The sequence below is a fragment of the Schistosoma mansoni genome, chromosome 1 (genome assembly GCF_000237925.1).
Source record: "Schistosoma mansoni strain Puerto Rico chromosome 1, complete genome".
Classification (NCBI taxonomy): Eukaryota; Metazoa; Platyhelminthes; class Trematoda; order Strigeidida; family Schistosomatidae; genus Schistosoma; species Schistosoma mansoni.
The window spans coordinates 18,978,525-19,001,687 of NC_031495.1; the positions used below are offsets into that span (position 1 = coordinate 18,978,525).

At 29.4% G+C, this 23,163-nt stretch overlaps 1 protein-coding gene across 1 annotated transcript; it reads left to right on the forward strand.

Moving 5' to 3' along the window:
* Positions 1 to 20,295: 20,295 nt before the first annotated feature.
* Positions 20,296 to 20,448, forward strand: Smp_200710 (uncharacterized protein; the record flags this gene model as incomplete). Its single annotated transcript, XM_018793546.1, has 1 exon — positions 20,296 to 20,448. One exon carries the CDS (start codon positions 20,296 to 20,298, stop codon positions 20,446 to 20,448), a length of 153 nt encoding a protein of 50 aa, XP_018648047.1.
* Positions 20,449 to 23,163: the final 2,715 nt, after the last annotated feature.

The window sequence follows — 23,163 nt, forward strand, 5'->3', positions numbered from 1 at the left end:
TGATTGGATGACCTATTCAGTGTACAATGAGACGAAGAACCATGTACCTAGTTATGTTCGATAATTTTGATGTTTGATTATAATTCCTTGTAAAAGCTTGGACCAGATTGTCAGGCGAAATGTTGGATTTACTTCAAATTCATTCGCTGAGATTTTACAAATATATTATTCCTATTTAATGTCTTACATCAACTCGGCGCCCAAATACTGTGAAACTATTCGCTCTAATTTAGACGAAAGTTCTTATATAAATGAACATATATGTTTCAATATCATGATAAACAGTACTATTCTGTATTTATTAGATTTTGTTTGATCAAATAACGTTGAATACACAACTGCTAAGAATATAGGAATTTATATTTACATTGACTTATAATATGATCAGTATGATAGACTGTATATCATAACGTTTTCTAATTTGTAGACAAAAATTCATTAGATAGAAATGAGTTTGATTTGTCATTTGTCATAAAATTTTCAGAAAGAAATATAATCACTATGTGGATAAATTATACAATTAATCATTGTCAGTAGAATAATTCTAAGAATATTATACTACTTACTTCTGGAAGGGAGACCAAAAAAGAAATGAGAAAAGGAAATAATATTATAACTTTACTGAAATAATATTCAAAATATTGAATCAATATTCATTTCTATGCATTAATTTAAGTAGTTTCATTGTCAGTAATACTCAAAGAATAATGAAAAAGTTTGGATAACTTCTTGCTGTTAGTTTGTTTTGTATCAATAGTATGATAAAAATAATAAATAAATGATTAGATTATTCATCGGACTTCAATTCTATAGCAAAGACCAACTTGATATTCAATTAATCTCCAACAACCTAGATAATTAAGTAGTAACAATTCATTTATTAATGACTAACGTTAAAACAGATGACTGAATTTCTTACGAGAAATCGTGGCTTATGTAATTCATGTGTTGGGAAGTGATATAGTCGATACTGGTGGAACTAGATGATGAACTAAAATCGTCTTGAATTGATCCAAATACTAAACAGAGACCATTGGATACTTTTTTGGTGATTAAAAAGTTATATAGTTATTGCTAATCTTGGTAGTCCTGAGTTTGACTTCTTTAGGTAGGGGGTTGTAGGTGAAAACTATTGGGGAGTTCCAAACTTTGATAAGATAGCTTTTAAGCGTCCTCATTTATTTCACAGATAACGTCAATCCCTGAGGAATATATTCACGCTCACAGTAAATATTTTAATAACTGATCTTCCATAAAATCTATGAATAGATAATGACTATCGAATACAATATGATACATCTTAAAAAAGATATTGTGTAAGTGAATAGTATAGCTGTATAGTATTTTAGAATGTTTTAGGAGCCGATGAATTTTAAATAAGACTGAAGAATACGATAAAGCTATCGTTAAAAAACATTCCTAAAAAAATTTGCATTTATATTAATTTATGCATTCTTCCTGCAAAACAAACCAGTCATTTACTAGTATAAACGTTGGTTTTATTTAGTATCCAATTACCAAGTAACTGTAAATGATAAATGGTAATTTAATAGAATATTGCATTATATAATACTGCCGAAAACAATTTCATCAAGTCTAAACAAAAAAAATAAGCATAAAAATAGAGAGCAGTCAGTAAGATTTTGTATGTCTATTCATTACCTATAACAGTTCTAGGGATAAACTCAGTAACATTTAACGGTTCGATTGTGATTTCGTTCAATAAATTTATCCAATAGTGATTTCCGTCATAGCTATAAGTCTCATCAAGTTAACCGATGATATACTCAGTATTTCAAGATGATGGCTAACATTCGAAACTCTAGTGGATGCTTTTGATGGTATGGTATACTTATTCTGATGTTGTTCAGATAGGTAAAAAATTATTCTTGATCAAAGCATTCAGTTCAGAGGACCAGGTACACCAATATATAAACATCAGGTAAACAGATTTAGTTAAGGTAGTGATTCGGTCAGTGAAATATTATTTTTAAGTTAAATTTGGCACAATTTTCTTTGTTTTAGTTCATTGTTACTGTCATCGGTTTGTCAATGAATGAAATATACATATTTACTATTCATTTCAAGCAGCTAGAAATGACTTACTGATCAATAAGCTTTTAATTACCAACTTGTAACTAACATTCACTTATATTTCATATTCCTTACGTAATTCTTTCATTAAGTATGTATTCATCATTTATTAGCGGTTTTATTAACAATTAGTCTATGGATTAATTATTCATTATTGTAAATTTGCTTATTATTTAAGTTAAATTTTCTAATGTCATAAATATTAAATCAACATCTTTCAATCTAATCTAGTTAATTTTACTTATAAAAAATATACCCTGTAAGTGAAAATGGAAGGAAGTAGTTTTAGTGAAATACTTTTGCTTAATTAGAATAAGAAATAGGTACTGTGAATAATTTCAATTTGTTGTAAAGTCATGTGATATAGTTAGTAAATAGAATAAGAAATTCTATGAAAAGGATTAGTATAATTCCTATGATTTATATATTATGCTGCAATAATTAACAAAGAGCGTAACTAACTCATCTATAGTCAATATTACTCATGAAGGTATGAAGACATTTCTTTCTCTAATATAATGCTTCATTTCCCTTTAACTTTTCATTCTGAACAGTTTTTCAATTATTCTTCTATATATCAACAAAAATACACATACAAATTTGATTAATTTTATAGTTGAATTCATGAGTCAATTGGACGGATGGCCGTTTCGTCCTATTGTGGGACTGCTCAGCACTGCACATCTACGATCCAACCTCTCGTGTAGCTTCAATCAACTCATGAATTCAATTGTGAAATTATTAAAATCTCCACAAAACAACTACTTTAAAACATACTAATTGTTGAATATAACAATAAATTTTTATTTGATGAAACTAGAAAATATTGTTCATATCATGGTTTTCATAAACGTGATAACTAAAATAATTAGTCTAGCTTTATAATTTAGTTATCTGTTTACTAAGGCTAAACATGAAGCATCTTTATTCAGTATTATTAATTTGCTATCGTGTCATATATGACAACATTAATAACTTGAAGTATAATCAATAAGTTTCTTTATAAGCATGTCATCAACTCAACTATCATCTTTATACAAATACTGAAATTTTAGACTGACATTTGCGTGTTTGATCATGTATAAAATATATGGGAATTCATTTCTTTTTGACAGACCTCATACGTTTTTTTCATATCTAAGCAAGTTCATATTTAGTTGATTATTTAAAGTTTCTAGAATATCTATGATAGAGTTGTATTTTGTTTTATACAACTTTTTTTTTAAAGAAAATTGTCATTAAAGTATCCGTCAAAATACACATTTTAATTTTAAATATAGAAGAAAAATGATTTCAGTCAAAAATGTCACTACTTATTTAAGTAATTTAAGGCAATATGATGTAGAATGAAATAAGAGTTAGATCTATTTTATAAATTTACTTCTATAGTTTCATGGGAGGCAAAATCCGACTCACACGTCCTCGTCGTGCCTCCTAAATCATGACTTCACCATTCTTAAGGCTGGCTCTATAGTTTCATACACTTTCATAAATAATTATTATTAGAAAAAACTAAGTTAAATGATTTCCTAACATGTTTACTGCATATTATTCTTTATTAATTACAAGGATTAAATACTTACTTACTCCTGTTACCCCTCGTTGAGGAGTATAGGCCATCCATTAGTATTCTCCATTCAACCCTGTTCTGAGCAATCCTTTCCAGTTCTTTCCAGTTAACATTCATCCTTTTCATGTCTGCTTCAATCTCCCAATGTAATGAGTTCTTTGGCCTTCTACTTTTCTGCTTCCCTTCCGGATTCCAAGTTAGGGATTGCCTCGTGATTCAGTTTGGTGATTACCTTAATGTATATCCTATCAACTTCCAACGTTTTTTCCTAATTTCTTCTTCAGCTGGAAGCTGGTTTGTCCTCTCCCACAAAACGTTGTTGCTGATAATATCCGGCCAGTGAATGTTGAATATTTTGCGTAGACAAGTGTCTATAAATATTTGTACCTTTTTGACGATGGATGTAGTAGTTCTCCACGTTTCAGCTCCGTCCAGTGGGACTGACTATCTTGACATTCGTATTGAAGATTGTGACTTTGAAATTAGTTGAGAGTTGTTTTGAGTCCCATACGTTCTTCAATTGTAGGAATGCTGTCCTTGCTTTGCCAAGGATTAAATAAGTTTAGAAGAAATCAATACTGGAGTTATTATTGTTTTTGTCAATGATTTTGAGGAGTCCCACAATAGGACGAAACGGTCGTCCAGTGCTTTCAGGTTTTCCATAGTAGTCTAGCTTCAATAGACTAATGATTCCAACTTTATATAAAAAATTACTAAAAATCACAAAAAACCCCTTATCCAGTAACTTATTGAGCAATACGAAAAATTAGGATAGAGGTTTATCTAGCTATATTCAAAAATTGTAATTTATTATATAATGAACAATATAATTTAGACAGAGAGTTTTATTGATTCTCGTTTGTTAAGCACATCAGTCAAACCTAGTACATTATATGTATATATATGTATCTCGAATCAGTTTATTATTACTTTTTTTGTAATATACATATACGTAGTTAGTTTGGGGAATCTTAAGATGGACAGATAAATAACAATAAATTTCAAAAATCTATACATTGATACAATTTCAGATATTTATGTTTAGCTGGCGACAATTCAAGTATAGAAGTATTAGCATACTATAACATTTTAATAGGATATATCTTTACAATCAATCAGAGATTAAGTCTTTATACCTTGTTAGTTTATATTGTACGTGACATTTTTTCTTTCATTTATCATAATTCTTATTAATGATAGTTTTTTTATACGGAAGGTAAATAATGGTTTCAATTGATTATTGTTTAACAAATCTTCATTAAACAGAAATGATAATATATCCATGCAATTGTAATGTAGTGTGGTCTACTTATATCCATATAAGTAGTATATGGTGATGGTCAGACATAGAATGCATTTTGGCAGAAGACCGATAAGGAAAGAACTGAAATGAAGCGCAATTTGTAGGAAAATGCATGAGCAATGGAATTAGAGAAGATGAATCGATATTTACAGAAGGAACAGTTAATACTGAGACAATTGCTTGTTATTTTGCAAATTAACTATTCATTGTATGGTTATCAGAAATTAGTGAGATTGTCTGTGATGTTTGCATGAATGCATTCGATTTTCCCCAGTCGTGTTTTGATCACTATAGTATCATTACATAAAATTATAGAGAAATAAAAAATGAAGCCCCAATCTACATTGTATTATAAAAATGAATGTAGTCTATATATCGGAATATATATGTATATTTGGTTAAGTTTGATTAAGTTTTCCTCATAACAGATTACTATCAGGTACAGAAACAGTAAAGAATGTGAAATAATTTTCAGGGGATTCTCGACTAGTTAGGCTTACTGCATTTGTGAAGGGCCAATATTCTTTTTGTTTTATTAATATTATTAACCATTAGTTGGTTTCCTTGATGACAATATAAATTAAGAAGTGTAATGAGATTAACATAATCTTATACATTTAAGGTAAGTAAAAATTAACAGTCATGATACTAAGAATGTATACTTAAATAAATGTGTAGTTCCGAACTTTTTAAAAAATGATAAGTTATCATTTTGCCTAATTTAACTTTCGATAAACAAAATCGTCAACCTTAGGTGATCTCCTTATTATTGATGTTCTGTTATAATCTATGGTTACCGTAATAATTCAATGAGAGATCAATGAGAAACAGATTATTTGCTCGCTTTAGTCTAGTAGATTATATCATCTGATAAAATATTAAGAATCCTTTTCTCTTCACTTTTACATTTTCATTTAACATTGAGTTTTGTGTTTTTAGTCATTACTATCATTTTCTAAACATTTTAGTGTTGTAGACTCATAGTCAAACGTAGTGATTTATTGTCGTACGCTGAAATGTTTGAAATTATTCAACGATAGTTCGTTCCTCTCACCTAACTTTCAAATCAATGTCTTCCCCATTCTCTTTACATCCTTCACTTCGTAGAGTATATCACCTCGTCATAAATATAGTGATAGAATAATGTAGCCTCAAGTTTTATATGCATTATAAACTTGTGATCTTAATATTGACTGGAATCTGTACATATTAATTTAGTACATTCTACATTAAATACTCTGGCTGATATCGATCCATGAAGGAATCCAGCTCTAAATTAAAATCTAACCCTAATAAACTATCAGCCAAGCATAAATAATGTACTTACTGATGACTGAATTCGAAACAGATTTCTGAAGTTCTTATGTTATCAAATTTTAAATCGTTTGAATTTTTACTGATATTCATCATAGTTCCTCATTATTTTTACATTTTATGTTATTTAACACTGACTTATTAATGTAATGCAAAGTGGACACGTTAAGTTTACGAATATACAAACCATACTCGTCGCTTAAAAGGTTTTCTGTACAACGGTAGTTTTCTTATTGTTATAATCTGATTGAATCAAATTATTCACTTCATAAATCAACTTTTAATGTATATAAGCATAAAATACAAATAAACATGGAAGCATTTGTTATCACAGTAAATGAATTCCTACGAAGTTTTATTCTATATGTTTTTCTTTTTATATCGCTTAGAAGTAATCTTGTTTCTAGGTATAAATATCACATGGCTTATTAAGTTAGTTTATTGTTAATATTTATCTATATTACTAATAACAGATAAAAAAATTCTAAATGTCAATCATTATTTGTTTCATTACTTAGTTGGTTCCGCTGTGTTACTTATGTTGCTATTGTTACATATATGTATGTATATATTCACTTATGTATATGTATCAAACTTCCTCTTCTTAAGAATGTGAACTATTTGACAAAAGAAATTCAGTGTTCTAGCTTGATATTAATGACTTCTGTCAACATAATTAATAAAATTGGATTGAGACAATGTGACTAATAGTATAAAGTCACTGTTGTTATATGTATATATACACTGTGATGTAGTTACATTTGTTCCTGAAAAGAGCTACAACCGTTACATTGGTGAACTAATCAATTAGTCAATTCAAATTATTCAGTTTTTCTGTACATATTTAAAGTTTGTACCTTCTTTCAATTTGTCATAAAGTATTAGTCGATGAGAAACAAATGAAATACTTTACTGTTGTTGTTGATTCAGTCTATAATTAATGATCTAATCAATGGATCATACAGAAAATATTTGTTAAAGAATTTTTTTCATTGAATTTTCAACATCAAGTTAAACTTTATAATTTCTATGCTATGAGCTAACGTATATTACATATATTGAATTTACTAAAATATAAAGCTTTGTAATATAGTTCAGTTTACAGTTCATTTGATGCTGGAACTCTATAAATTACGGTTAGAATAAAAGAATCTTATTTTCGAAAACAAATTGATTGTACTATGGTGTATGCTACGGATGTCGACAGATACAAGTAGTATGTATCATCAATCGAAAGGGAAATGCCTGGCAGTAGAAGGTTAAGAAGATCGAAGAGAAGAGAACTAGAACAGAGAGTGATTGACGTAGAAACGGAAGAGCAATGAAGTATGAGACGATTGACTGATATCTGCAAAAGGAACAGTCAAATTTGTGACAATTGATTAACATTTTGCAAATGAAGTATTTTTTGTGTGATTCTCAGATTTTACTAAGATATCCTGTAATTTTGTGTTCATATACATTCGATTGTACCCACTTGTTTTCTCGTTCACTGTAGTACTAGCATTAATTTGGGAACTAATCGAAGTGAGATACAATGGTACAAGGTCGTGTGCTACTTAGGTATTGAATTACTTTATAAATGTCAGAGGTAAGTGCTAGAATGAAATGACACTCAATTAATTACCTGTTTTCAGTGGCTTATCATGTTTATATTTTAAGCACAAAAAGTTTTCTTACCAGTGAACAATATTTACATGCAAGTAACTTTAAATGTATTTTGTTCTCCTAATACTGAGATATTTTGAAGTTGTTAATGCCCTAACGAACTGATCTAACATTACTTTGATTATTTTATTGCATTTATTCCATTCTGTTTTTAAACGAAGTAAACAACTACCGTATATTTACATTTAAGTAATCAATAACCCTATCAATGCGTTCCGTATATTCCGATATCTTATCTGATTGAACTAATTACATATACCATCAAGAAAAGTAACAGTTTCAATTTGTTTGTATCCAAATATGAGCGTCAAAAATTATCATTTGTGTAAACTATAGTGGAATGAAATAAACAAACATAGGACAGTGAAAAAGTCATGGGACATGTCATCATAGACAAGAATTTTAACAAAGTGATCCATATTTAATGAACTGGTTATCAAGATGTATCGAAAGCTCACTTTCAACCCCTTTTATAAAACTACATTCTGGTATGTCGTCACACACATAAAAGGAGAAAGATTTCTTTTCCTTTGAATATTTATTTGATTTCGATCTTTTGACTAACTTACATTCCTGAAATTTAAAGAAGTTTATACACTTCTTTCAGGTGTATTGAGACGTTTTGGATTAAAACCACTCAAAATGATAGAAAATTTAGTTATTATCTTGCAGACTTAATATTATCTAGTTTGTTATCATTTACACCTCATGATCTAGTATTATATCTATGAGAAATACAACTTATTTTTTTAACATTTCTTCATGGAAGTTAGGTCTTGAAGATTTCCTTTTGGTATATAAACAGTAATTTATTTCGGAAGATAAAGTTTTGCGACAATTCTAGTTGAAATTATGAGTTGAAAAGTCTTCACCCTAATCAATCTTTTCAGATTCTATTTCAACATAAATTATAACATTATAACAAACTGTAGAAAAGAAAGTTTATCCTGTAAGCAATTAAATTACAAAAGAATTATCAGTATAAGGCTTTAGGGATTACTGAGTTCCACTGGAATCATGGATCGATCAACGTTAGACCACCACTGAAAATTTGGAAGTACTGGACGGCCGTTTTGCCCTAATATTGGTCCATAAGCCAGTGCTTGAATTGCGTATCTTGTTGATTATTCCTTTAACTCCTGGTTTTAAAATTGAAATCATGGTCATTTAGTAAACAAACTGTTTTAGCCCTATCACAGAAGGGTTTATAGGTTGAATGCAATCAGAATGAATATTTATTAGTATTTATATTTTTTCGACAAAGGTATTATTGCTTTCAAAGTAATTCAGTACAATATAAATGAATTTTATACAATTAATGAAAACGCCTATAAATGGTGGAGAAGATTCGTAGCTCACGTAAATCATTTTGATGGAGTTTTGTTATCTGACATGGATAGTTTGGTCGTCGAGCTCTCATAGTTATTCTGAATGACATCTTTAGCACAAAATTTGGTCCAGAAACAAAATCAATGGGAGATACAACCAAAATAATGAGGTAGACAATGACAGATTAGAGATCAACAATAACCAATCAACACCGATATCTACAGTACAAATTATGAGCCTTATATGGAGAAACTCGAACACTTCACTTCTACCTGAAATTTGTGTTGATGATCTTGTTTAGAATAACGATGAAAGCTTCACGACCAAACCATTCAGCTCAGAAAACAAAACTCCATTAAGAACGCTTATATGAAATTAAGTGAAAAGTTACATAAAATTCCACTTAATAAAAGCTTAGATTTATTACAAAGTGACTTTCATTGTCAAATACAGTAATACCTGACTAGCAGTTGAACTACAAAGATGAATTTTAAAAAGTTTCGGCTTTTGTGGTAATCTAATTGCTTTTAACTTCCTGACAGTAGTTAGTACATTAACTCAAATTTGTCTGTCAGCTAAAAACATTTTAACTTTGTAAATATAGTATATTTTTCCAGAGAATATCAGTTGACTTGATAATATAAGATTAGAACGAAGTAGTAAAGAGTAGTTTTATGGATATTGAATTTTTATGACAATCTAATGTTAACTGAGGTAAAACTAAATATTGGGAAGTATCTAGGAACTGTTTAGTTATAATTGAGGAATTCCCAAGAATGTAAAGACATATCCCTACACAAAATAGAACAGAATGGTAGCTTTAGGCTAGAGATTAGGAATCTAATAATTTGTATTTTTTGCTTTATTCATTTTGTGATATAGTGGACCTTAATCCAATATCATTGGTTATTCACCGTTGTATACTTAAACTGGTTACTTTCACAAGCCATGATAATTCATTATGAAATTTTTCTTTCATTTTAATTAGTTGAAAAGAACCGAAACAAAACTGTTGACCCTGGTTTTGTTCTACATCATACTGTCCAACAAGAGGTATTCACTATCTTAGATAATCAAGATTTCTAATATAACTCAAAGCTCAAACACCAAATTGCACAATGAATCACAATACATATACAATCATTCTGTTGCAGTTCCTTTTGAGTTCGTTTTACATTATATGCATCATTGATTTTGATTATGTATATGAAAATATTATCTACGTTAGTGTTAAATCAGTCAACTAAATTAATAGAAGTCTTTTACCATAAACATAACAGATCAATAAAGATAAAATGTAAGTAAAAAAAGAATTGCATAAACTATACACCCATTTAAATTATTCCCATTAGTGAGATAAAAATCAAAATTTTTAATAACTAATTTAGGAATTAAATAAGTTTGTTATTTATCAGAGATTAGGAAAACAAGATAGTTGATTTTTTTTCTTTTTGCTTGTATAATGAATTGTTGAGATATTTGACAAGAGAAACTAATGTCGGAAGGGGGTTTTGTGGAGATTTTAGTAATTTTATAGTTGAAATCATGAATCGATTGGAGCTAGACCACCATGAAAAACCAGGAAGCACAAAAACCCCTTCTTATATTAATCATATGTTTACTAGTGACTGGCTTCAAGAGATATTTCCTGGAGTTCTAGTGAAAAACAGTGACCAGGAGAGTTCAACCAGGCCTGTTGTGAGATATCAACTCACTGAAGACGATGGTGGACGGTTGCTCAATTTCGTGGATTGGTTGAAGTAAGACATCAACACCGTTGGATGCCAGCTCAGTGATTCTAGAGGTTAAGAGCTCGCGCGCGAGACTGATAGATCTTGTGTACGAATCTCACTATGCAGGATCGTGAATGTGCACTGCTGAGGAGTCCCACAATAGAACGAAAGGGCTTTGCAGTGCTTCTAGGTCTTCCATGATGGTCTAGCTTCAATTAACTCATGATTTCAACTATAAAAAAACTAATGTATAAATTCCATTTTTTTTCAATAATAAAATTTAAATTCTGAAAAGAAATTTATTCAGTCAATTCATTATTACTTACATTATATTAATTTGTCGGTAAAATGTTATTGAATAGTAGATGAATGTAACAATTAGGAATTATTTTTACTTCTTTTTGAAGGAGTTTTATTATCTGAATTGAATGGTATGTTCGTGAAGTTTACATCGTTATTCTAAATGACATCATCAACACAAACATCAGGTAATACTGAAGTGTTTGAATTTCTCCACATATGGCTCATACCTTGTCCTGTAGATATCGATGTTGATTGGTTATTTTTGACATCTAACCTGTCATCGTTTACCTCATTATTTTGGTTGTATCTCCCATTGATTTTGTTTCTGGACCAAATTTTGTGCTAAAGATGTCATTCAGAATAACTATGAGAGCTCGACGACCAAACTATCCATGTCAGATAACAAAACTCCATCAAAATGATTTACGAGAGCAAATCTTCTCCACCATGTTACTTCTTCTTGTATGAGAACAGAAGAGATAGTATTATGAAAGAATAAGTCAAATTATGGTTTACATCTTATATCCTCATTTAAATGGATTAGTTAGGCTTTTTTGAGATAAAATTTTAAGACGATTTTCGTGAGGAAATAACATCGACTAGTGAATTACTGAAAAACATATAGTAAACAATATATCACCAGTCTTTGTGTTAAGATTTGAAGAATAAGTTTATGCTCATTATTGATGCTTACTGATCACTGATTATTAACCAATAATCTTTAGTACCGATCGTATTCTACAAGCTATTGTCGTAAACATTTAGAAAGCGATTGAAATTTGTTGTGGGATTTCATATTCAGGAAAAACACACTAAATAATGTGTATGCAATGTACAAAGATAAGTTTCAGTACTGCTGTTCATTCAACATTCATTTATATTATATTAACGGCCCATGTACGATGGATTTTCGGATAATAGAAATATCATTAGGGAGGCGTGATTTTAGTAAATATGTAAATCAAACAAACAAATAACAGTACTTACATAACATGGAAATAGATTTACAACATTCTTATTTACTAAGTTGGCCAATTGTATGTCAGATTTTACATAGAGATCAGATTACCTAAGTTAGTGACACTCAAATAAACTGGTTAGTTTAATGTAAATCACAAGAACTATACATAACTCGTTTACACTTCGGATCATACTCTGAGTTTAAAAAAATTAAAACTTTACCTACTTTCTTATCGTTTGTTATACATCCTGGTTGTGTTCAAAGATTCAGTCCAGTAACTATTTTAACATTGATTGTTGGTTTGTTACCATATTAGTTATGAATCTTCAAGAGATCACTTGTAGTTGATGTATATATAATTTAAGCCGTAACATTTAGAAATATCTGTGAGATTACGAAGTTTCGAATGAAAACTAGTATTCTTCCACGTTCTTATGAAAAATTGGGCGTTTAAAAAAGTCACATTTAACCTTAGAGAAACATTTGAAATAAGACTGCCTGTATGACTTTTGTTAGTGTTGAATTCTTAATTGCAGTCATAAAATCATTTTTTAAGTCATAATAACTCTCTGAAATTTGTTTCGCTAAACATATGAATGCACACAGTTAGTTTGGATAGCTTTCTCTGACCCTCATCCTATATTTTTGACATGTTTCACGCTTCTTAATTAGATGTGAGATGCAACTAGAGGAATTATAACCATTATTGTTTACTTTGAGTGACAATATATTCGTATAACAGTTTATTGCTTGTACATATATATATATATATATATATGCCTAATAAGAACTCATTTAGAAATTCATTTGTTTAGTTCATGTTTGGAAAAAAAAACAAAATGGTTAGTAGCAAAGACTTTCAGTTCAAAGGGTTGGCATATAAGTAGAAACCACTAAGTAAACAAATTAAACTGAATGGTAAACATAAATAATATGGCAAAGTATGTTCCCTCTTATATTTAAATTCTTAATTCATTAATATCCAACTTGCCTCATTACAATTTTTGCTTCGTTACAGTACGATAAATGATAAGTTGTTCTAATGAGCTTTCATATGAATTTTATCTTCTGCAACATAATCTATTTTAGAGAATAAAATAGTCGTTCAGTAATACCTCTCATTATATACTTCAACCCGTTTTGGCACTCACTAGACAAGTGTATAGGAAAAAAATATTTATTTATAGAAAGAGAGAGAGTAGAATTATGAACTGGACATTGATTGAATATTGTATTATTGTTGCCGTAGTATATTAGCATAGGATATTAAATGTACGTCTAGCTGTAATACTATATCTGTCGCCTTTTTCTTAAATGAATATATAAATAATTCTTTAAGAAAAAAGAAGATGGGAACTTGTCATCTTAAGTTACAAAAAGAAAAAAAAGTTTTTCTTTTTCTCCTAAAATGAAAAAAATAATAATCTAATTGGTTAAAATGAAATTCAATCTTTATTCATTTATTTATATATTTCTAGACATGGAGGTTGTAGACACTTATTCTGATTAAGAGATTTAATTAATATATTATTTTTTTTATTTAAAGCTTAATTTCATTGTATCTTTTATTATTGATATAATATAAAGTGTCATATATGACAGAATACAATAAAAGAACATTTATAAGACAAACAATTCAATGAAGCTAGATTCCTTGAAGTGAAATAGAATAATATCGAAAATATTTAGATGTCTGTTTAAATGCCTCCGATTCGTGATTTGAAAATTTGGAAATCTGATTTTCTCCTTTCATACTATTGTGTACAGTTTGTTCGAATCAAGTTATGTCCAAAAATTATTTAGGTACTTTATAAATACGTTTTAGATTAGAGTACATACAAGATTTCTGAATTTTGATCTAGAATACTTTATTCAAGGTTATGTTTCGTATTCATCACCCAATCAATGGTTAATTTGTGAAATAAAAATAGACTGTCCGATTTCCACACTTTCATGTGTATATAAAGTCTGGTTCATGCTATAAAGTTAGATTAACCAAAGGAGAAGAACTGGGTAATTAAAAGCTTAAAAACAGAAAACATCTAGTTAGTGTTGTGTAACACATTGATGTAAGGGTATTTTTCAGTTATCAACGGGATGCTGTTCAGCTTATCTCACTGGCCTCGACTATTTTTCAAACAACGAAAGCTGTAGGTCTCTATTTATGGTGTATACTACTTATTTCTTTTCAAGGACTGTATCAAAATGTGGAGATAACCCTTTTTGTCTAGATGACATTTTTAACCCATTATTCTTACATTTAATTAACACCGAAAACTATATTAATGATAAATGACTTCGTTTCTCTTCTCTTCTACATAATTAATTCATCTATTGAACTTCTTAACGAGAATTACGAGAACACTAACTCTCAATTGATCTGGTAAAGAAATGTTTCGGTTAACTTGATAAATAAACCTTGAAAATGTAGACCTTCCCTATTTACACAAATTCTTGAGTTGAATCCTTAACAACTTCCAGTTAATTGATGTATCACCATCGATATGTTTTCAAATGAGGTATCCATAGTTCATGGGTTTTTGTTTTCACCATCTGTTTCAGAACACAATGAAATGCTTCTGATGTTTATTTAAAAAAGAATCCAGGTTAAGTTATTCATATAGCCAAATCTTAAAGTTGAACTGTTTTAGTAGTTTACAGAAAAGAACAGATGTTGTTAGTAAATTCATGTAACTTAAAATTACATTATTGCCCTTACATTCAGATTTATACGGTGTGAATTTTAAAACTGATTACTGTGTCAAGTTCTTGTGTACAAAATTCTGACAGCAAGAAGTGAAAAGAAAAAAATCACACCTTAACCAATAGTCATTTCAAGTTCATGTCATTGTATATACTAATCTACACTATGGTATGAGGAACATTAACTTACAAGAGTTAGGTCACATAATAAAACAAGCACTGTTATAATTAAAAAAAGGCCATGGTGGCATTGATTTTCTTCGTTAATTATCATAAAATTACTTGTAATTTTGAACAAATACTGTATTAAACAGTAAATTCAGAAAGTATTTATTCACTGTATCAGATCTAGACTCAACACTTATTTTTATCAGTTTCATCAATAAGCTTCAGCTTTCCTTCAAAACGAACTTACTTCAGTTAGTATTACTATAAGACCATAAATTCAGAGAGTTTGCTTCTCAAACTTAGTTTTGACTATCGTTCGAATAACATGCTCTTCATTTGCTTTTTACTGAATTTGTTATCCTCTAACTTTGATATGGATAGCTGAAGGCAATAAATAAAAAGTCCTTGCACGACCTTATAATTAGCAAATTAGTTGGTAGTTTGATATTTCTATTTAAAAGTGATTTGCTTGATCCCTGTACTTTATGTAATAAACGAAATTATCCCACAAAGAAATGCACAGTTACAAGTTTTCAGTAGATGTTTGGATTTCAGTGAGTGAATTAGGTGTCAATTCTATTTTAGTTTTCATATAAATAGCCAACATGAAACTAGTTCCAGTCATTAGTTTTAAGTATCTATTTTTGTTATTGTTTCAAAGGTAGGACACAAAATATGAATTAATGATAACTGAAGTGTTTAACAAAACAAGGAAAGTAAGTACAATTGAAGTATTTTTGTAGAAAATAAGTTACAAACAGTTTATTGAAACATTTTTTCACAATTATCGTTGCTCATACTTTGCATCTTAATCCGTTAACTGTAATGTGAAGTAAAAATTACCTCATGGAATTACTATTTAAAAATCTGTATCTATGTACTACGATAAAGTTTATTATGTTAAAATTTGATTGTGACAATAAATGTATTAATAAAGATTTATGATTTCCATTTACACAATTGAAACCACGAGTCAGTCTAAGCTAGGCCACCAATGAAAACCTGTGAGCACTGGACGGTCGTTTCATCCTAGTATCGGACTCCTCAGCAGTGCGCATACACGACCCCGCTCACGGAATTTGAACCCAGGACCTATCAGTCTCGCGCACGAACGCTTAACCTCTAGACCACTGAGCTGGCATCCAACGGTGTTAATGTCTAACTTCAACCAATCCGCGACATTGAGCAACCGTCCACCATTTAATTCAAATAATCAATATGTTGAATTTTCACCAGAATTTTCCGGTTTATCGAATGAAACTTAGAAAGAGTTAGTATACAAAGAATATAGTTTTATTATTTAGTAAAATACAGTAGAAGAAAAAAGATATAAGCGCAACACACTTAATAATTGTGATTGTTTATAATACATATATATTACAGTTTTTATTATTCAAGATTACAACTTTGTGTTCATAAACATAGTTTATGGTTCCCCCAAAAAAGTGCATAACTAAAAATCCTTAACGATTTTATCATAGTACACGTTGTCCAAAGTGATTATAAACATATCGAAGATAATTCATTTTGAATGACATGTAATCAGTAGCTTTCATACTCAAAAATTTCGAGTGACATAATTAATAATTATAATCACTAAGCAATGGAAACTTTACGTTTTTAAGGAATCAATACCAACATTTCCTCTTAAATTTTCCAGCTTAAAGTCGACTAAATGGAACTTCATCACAATCAGAGTGTGACCCAATTCGAATAATGTTCAGATATACCAGCGTTATATTTCCAGAATAAGAATTTATAGGATTCTGTCATCATTATTTGAAAAAAAAGTTAGTTCAAAGCATATTCGAATTTTATCAATAGTTATATGATCTGACTAGATTATTAGTTAATGGCGTAGGTGTGTACACTCTTTATCTTCCCTTAAACCGTGAGATTAAAATTGCTTCACATCTGTCTTTCTTCCTGTACTATATCCTTATATACAGTCTTTCTTTTATATATTACCACCACTAAATTAACTATTTCTATGGATCCGGTGTTCATCTTGTTGTGTTAACGAGCTATGGCAACTTGGACCGATGCATATATGTGCCTGGTCCTACGTTGTAGCTAACTGACTGACTGAGATTATTAGTTACCTTAGTAATTTTCTTACCACAGATTACCTAATAGTATTCTGAATGTTACTCTTTTAAATATCAACAATTTACAAACTGACCCAAGTATACATTACAAACTATTCATATGACTAACAATATTTACTTTAAATCTTGCATTTTAAATTACGTAATAATCTTAAAAGTGGATATACTTCTTGATCATTAGATTTGAGCATATAAATAAAATACCTGATAAAGTACATTTGTTTTAATTTTAAAAGAATTGGTACGTCATTAGTTATTTTACCTTTTCACTTTTGAAATGTTGACAATGTTTTGTAATATTAAATTTCAGAAAAAAAAACAAACATCCAAAACAAATTGAGTCTTTTCAGTATCAGAAATCTATAATCTTAGTAAATACAAATATAGCTAAGCAACATTCTAGAAAGTATATATGTCTATATCTAAGGTGAATGAAAGAAAATGTTTATGACTGAGATGGGAATTAAGTAATTTTGTTATTTTTACAAGGATTAGATATAGAAAAAAAAGATGAAATTAACATTTGAAGGAAAAGAAAAACAAATAAAATATTTACTATATTGTGTAACATATTGATTAAAGAACTTTATTTATTTGTCGCGTGATAAATAATTCTCACGTTATTATGATAATGAAACAACTAAATATTGAATGATATCTAAGTAACCAAAAGTGATTGTAGCATTAAAATTAAATTAGCTGGTTATTGAGAAGTTTATTGTAAAAGATAAACAATCTAGAAAAGTGTACTGTACAAAAATTCTTCTTTCCATTCATTTGGATTATCGTAATTTCGATATTTTTATAATTTATAAATTACTCTTCCGAACAGTAGTTTCTTAATTTTAGCTCTGTTCATTTAGTGTTAGTGTATTCTACTAATTCATTCAATGATTTGATAGAATATAACGTTAACATTACATAAGAAATAATATAGTGAGCGAAAGTAAATAAGTGTCTTATTCTATAACATCTCAATCTTGAATGATATAAAGCATTTGTTACTGATTAACTCATTCTTTTCCTTCTAAAAGTATAGACAATAACCGTATACTTGCTATGATCAGTCACATATTTTGTTTCGCCATTAGGAAGTTATTTAATTTCAGAGTATATTCAACATAACGGTGGAAAAATGTAACATGTTACTGTTAGTACTTGTAGTCATTGGTTACATTGCTGATACAATTTTTCTATATTTTGCAATATTAGGAATACTAAAGATGGTTCATTGTCCATTATTTTACTCATCAAAATTATAGAAAAGAATGTAAAAATGAGGTCGGATGACTGGAAAATTAAATGATTAGCGTGTAAAGCAAAATGATTTATTTAGGCTTTGTGTTAATTTGGAGAGTGAAGAACAATATCCAGTCATATGCTTACTAGCTATTATTATTTATTAGGTGTACTGCTTTCAGAAATATGTAAACTGTTTTACCTTAAATTAATTTACTCTAGTCTGATTGATACCGTAAGAATTCTGTAATTATATGAATCTTCAAGTATATATTATCATTAATTGACTGTTTAATACACAGTAAACATAATTTCAGTTTATCTAAGGATAGTTTCAAATTTAGTTCGCATTAATTATAAGAAATTTTTACATTGACACTACTAATACTAAACAGCATTCACTGCCATTACTAGAAATCATAATAAGTAGAGTTATTCGGTTATGAACCAGTTCGAATTAATGTATTTTTCTATACTAAATTGTTCAACAAACAAATATTCCATTGAAAAGGCGAATGCTTAATTTAGCCTTCATTTTAACGATATCAAAGTCAGGTATACTAGCAATCGATGTGGAAAATGAAAATTATTTCTAAAGTATCAACAATATATACTTTTAGAATCGCAAGAAAAATCTTGAAGGTGGTTAAAGTAAACAGCATAAATAATAGTACAAAAATTGTTTTTGAATATGATGATAACAGTGATGACAATATCATGGATTGATCGAAGTTAGATATTAACACCTTTGGATCCCGACTCAGTGGTCTAGAGGTTAAGCGTTCTCGAGCGAGACAGAGGATTCTGGCTTCGGGCCGTGTATGGGACCGTGAATGTGCACTAATGAAGAGTCTTATATAAGGACGAAATGGCCTTCCAGTGCTCCCAGTTTTTTTGTGGTGGTCTAACATTGATCAGTTCACAATCCCAATAAAAGCTCAACAATCTCCACAACCCTATACTTATAAAAAAGTTGTTGATTAACAAGATGAAGCAGTAAAAAACTTCATAAATTACGAAACATAGATGACAGTATAAACTCATGGGTCTTTTTCCTTTTGAAGAAATATTTATCTTCCTGGGTTTTACATTCTATTTAATTTACCCATAAAAATCAAGTAAATTCACCAGGATTTTAAGTTTGAATTAATATGAGATAGTTATTGCCTCTATGAGACATTGAAAAAAGAATCAGAATCAGGAAACTAAGTCAAATTCATGACTGCATTCACAGTAGATATTAATTTTTAACTTAATTCTGGCATATATATATTGAATAAGTTAAGTGAAAGAAACGATTATGTATAAATTAAAAGATGAAAATTTATGTAAGATAAAAGAAACTTGAATAAGCTACATTTCGTATTTTCTTCTTATTGTATTGAAGAGTATATTTAAACAATTGATCAGAAAAGTTAACAATATAGCTTCAAGTCTTAGACAAAAGGTTATTATTACTCATTAGCTGTTGGTGAAGTTTCTTAATATTTTGCAATGTTGTAAAACTAGAATTTTAGTTTTACCGAAATATGTAATAATCCTTCATGAATATCTTTTTATAGAATGATGCTTGAAGCTGTTACTGTGGTGTGGTCTACTTATATCCATATAAGTAGTATATGGTGATGGTCAAACATAGAATGCATTTTGGCAGAGGACCGATAAGGAAAGAACAGGAATGAAGCGCGATCGGTACGAAAATGCATGAACAATGAAATCAGAGAAGATGAACTGATATTTACAGAAGGAACAGTTAAGATTGAGACAATTGCTTGTTGTTTTGCAAATTAACTGAGGACTGTATGGTTATCAGAATTAGCGAGATAGCCTGTAATTTGTGCCTAACTACATTCGGTTGTCCCCACCTGTGTTTTGTTCACTACATCTGGTGTCACTGCCAACCAGGAGGGGGAAGGGTGCTGTTCTGCGGACGCCGCTGTAGTGAGTTTTTTTAGAAGCTAGATGAAACTAAATACATGTATTCTCAAAATTTTACTTTAGGCAACAAGACAAAGAATACAGCTAGTAAATACAATTAAAATATAGGTCGGTGAGCATATCATTACAATACTTTTCTTACTCTCTTTAATATGATAATAAAGGGAACTATGTGCATGAAATGCTGTTTTATTATTTTTATAGTGAATTCACTAAAATTATATTTTGAGAAGTTGAAACACCGACAATGTTCTTTAATTTTTGTTGTTGTTGTTGTTGATTAAAACAAAGCAAACTGATCTACACTAATGGCGTTCAATTACAATACTTTATGTCTGATAATTTTGTCCGTAAGCATAAACTCCATATAATGACGGGAAGAACATCTTAGGAAACTAGTAGTTTCATTGTTGATTACTTTTTTCTTCAAATAAAGCATACGTGATAAATTATTTTTTTGATTTATTCGCCCATCTAACGGCCAATCAGTGTTAGCGAATCTTTCATTATACTATCAGGGTACTGTATATATATATATATTATATTATGTTAGAGTGTATTATGATCATAAGCAGTAATAATAATAATCTTTAAAGACATTAATAAAACTCCCTTAAAAAAAGTGAATTATAGAAATATTTTTAATTCGCTTTTTTTTACAACAATGATTAATGTAAACTGAATGCCGGAAGCTATAGTACAATCAATTTTCAAAGTACTTTATGATTAATTGCCAGATGAGAAATCTAGCCTATAGCATGTGAATAGATCATGCTTATATGTAATAGGGAAAATCTTTAATGAATCATTCTATATTATTTATTTAAGTAGTATATTCGGCCAATTTATTTTGAATAACAACAATAATAATATGCTCATGTTAGATTGTGAGAACCTGCCAATTAAAAATCATACAATCATCATAATAAATCAAGTTTTTTTGTGTGTCATTTATTCAGTACTATCTTAATCCGTCTAAAAATGTTTCCCGTGAACGTATTTTCGGAAAAATGTCACAAGTTTCTAGATGAGATTCATATACTCGATAATACTATTTGCTCTAGGCAGTTACTTTTATTTGGTATTATTGTTTGATTGTGTGGATTATATGAAGTAAAGTGCAGTATGAACACGAAAATCAAGTTTGTTTTAGTGTTAATATCGAAATTTTCAAAGGATAAATACGATTACATTCTAGGAGTAACTTCCAGAACTATTGTGTGTCTAATGTCAATTAATTTCTATGTATTTCATACTAAACGTCCAATATTTTGCTTGTTATCAAACAAAATGATATGATATTGTCCAGTTACTTATAAAATAAGTATGACGGCTTGTTACAAACATTGAGATCATTCGACCTTGAATATTTTAACTGTAACTTATTTCTTAAATCTACTTATATAATCTCAGTAGATAGTATCATTTATAAACTTTGTGGGGAAATTTTTCTGTTGAGCAATGCAACAGGAAATCGTTCATCAGTTAAAATAAATAATTTATTTGTAACTTCCATTTTTTAAAAGTTGAACTCACGAGTCAATCTAAGCTAGACCACTGATGAAAACTTGGAAGCACTGGACGGCCATTTCGTTCTAGTATAAGACTCCTCAGTGGCTCCCATTAACGATACCGCAAGTGGGATTCGAAGTCAGAACCTTCGGTTTTTCTCGCGAACACTCAACATCTAGACCACTGAGTCGTGATTCAACGGTGTTAATGTCTATCTTCGATCAATCGTTATATACTACTTATGTGGATATAAGTAACACACACCACAGTATGATAGTTAAATGTATGTACAAATATAATATTTTGATAATTCATATATTTCCGATTGATGTTAAATAATATCTATCCCATATAAATTATACAGAAATAGATAGATATGAAAATAATCCACTATTATACAAAAGGAATTAGATGTAATGCAAAACATAAATACAACATCATTATTCAAAATGTCAGTTTTTTCCTTTGCTAAACAAGTTAATTTATGTCAAATGTCAATAATAAAAAACGTATCTTACTTAACTACTATTTTTTTTCTGTCTGTCTCTCTTTATTCAAGCCGAAATTTCTACATTACTACGTCTTGTAAATAATATTATGAAATGAAGAAGGAGAGAATCATTAAAACGAGGGAAATGATTGATAAAATAATTCAAATTAAATCAAACTACAGGATGAAGACAGCCATTGAATCATTTTTATATGATGAAAAAATGAACATATTCTCCCTTCTTTAGTTAATGCTTTCCATTCTGATAGATTTCATTTTGTTTCTTACAATTGGATGAGTATTCATCTTTTACCATATAAAAGTGGTACAATTCGTCTGGATAAAATCATAACAAACTATTCTCTTACATAATTGATCTATACACTTTTTTTTCGCAACAAATAGACATCTTTGAGGTATCGTATGAAATTTCCCATGTGAATTGTTTGAATAAATGTAATATATAAATACTGATACTTTGTTTCTTCTTATTGGAGACTATTTAATGTAACAAGGAGAGGTGATCTGTTAGTGTTATGTTTCTGAAGAGTTTTCATATAAGAACAATATAATTGAGATCATGAGTTAATTAAAGCTAGAACACCATGGAGAACCTGGAAGCACTGCACGGCCGTTCCGTCCTATTGTGGGACTTCTCAACAGTGCACATCGACGATCCCGCATCGCGAGATCCGAACCCAGGACCTATCAGTCTCATGATCTCAACTAT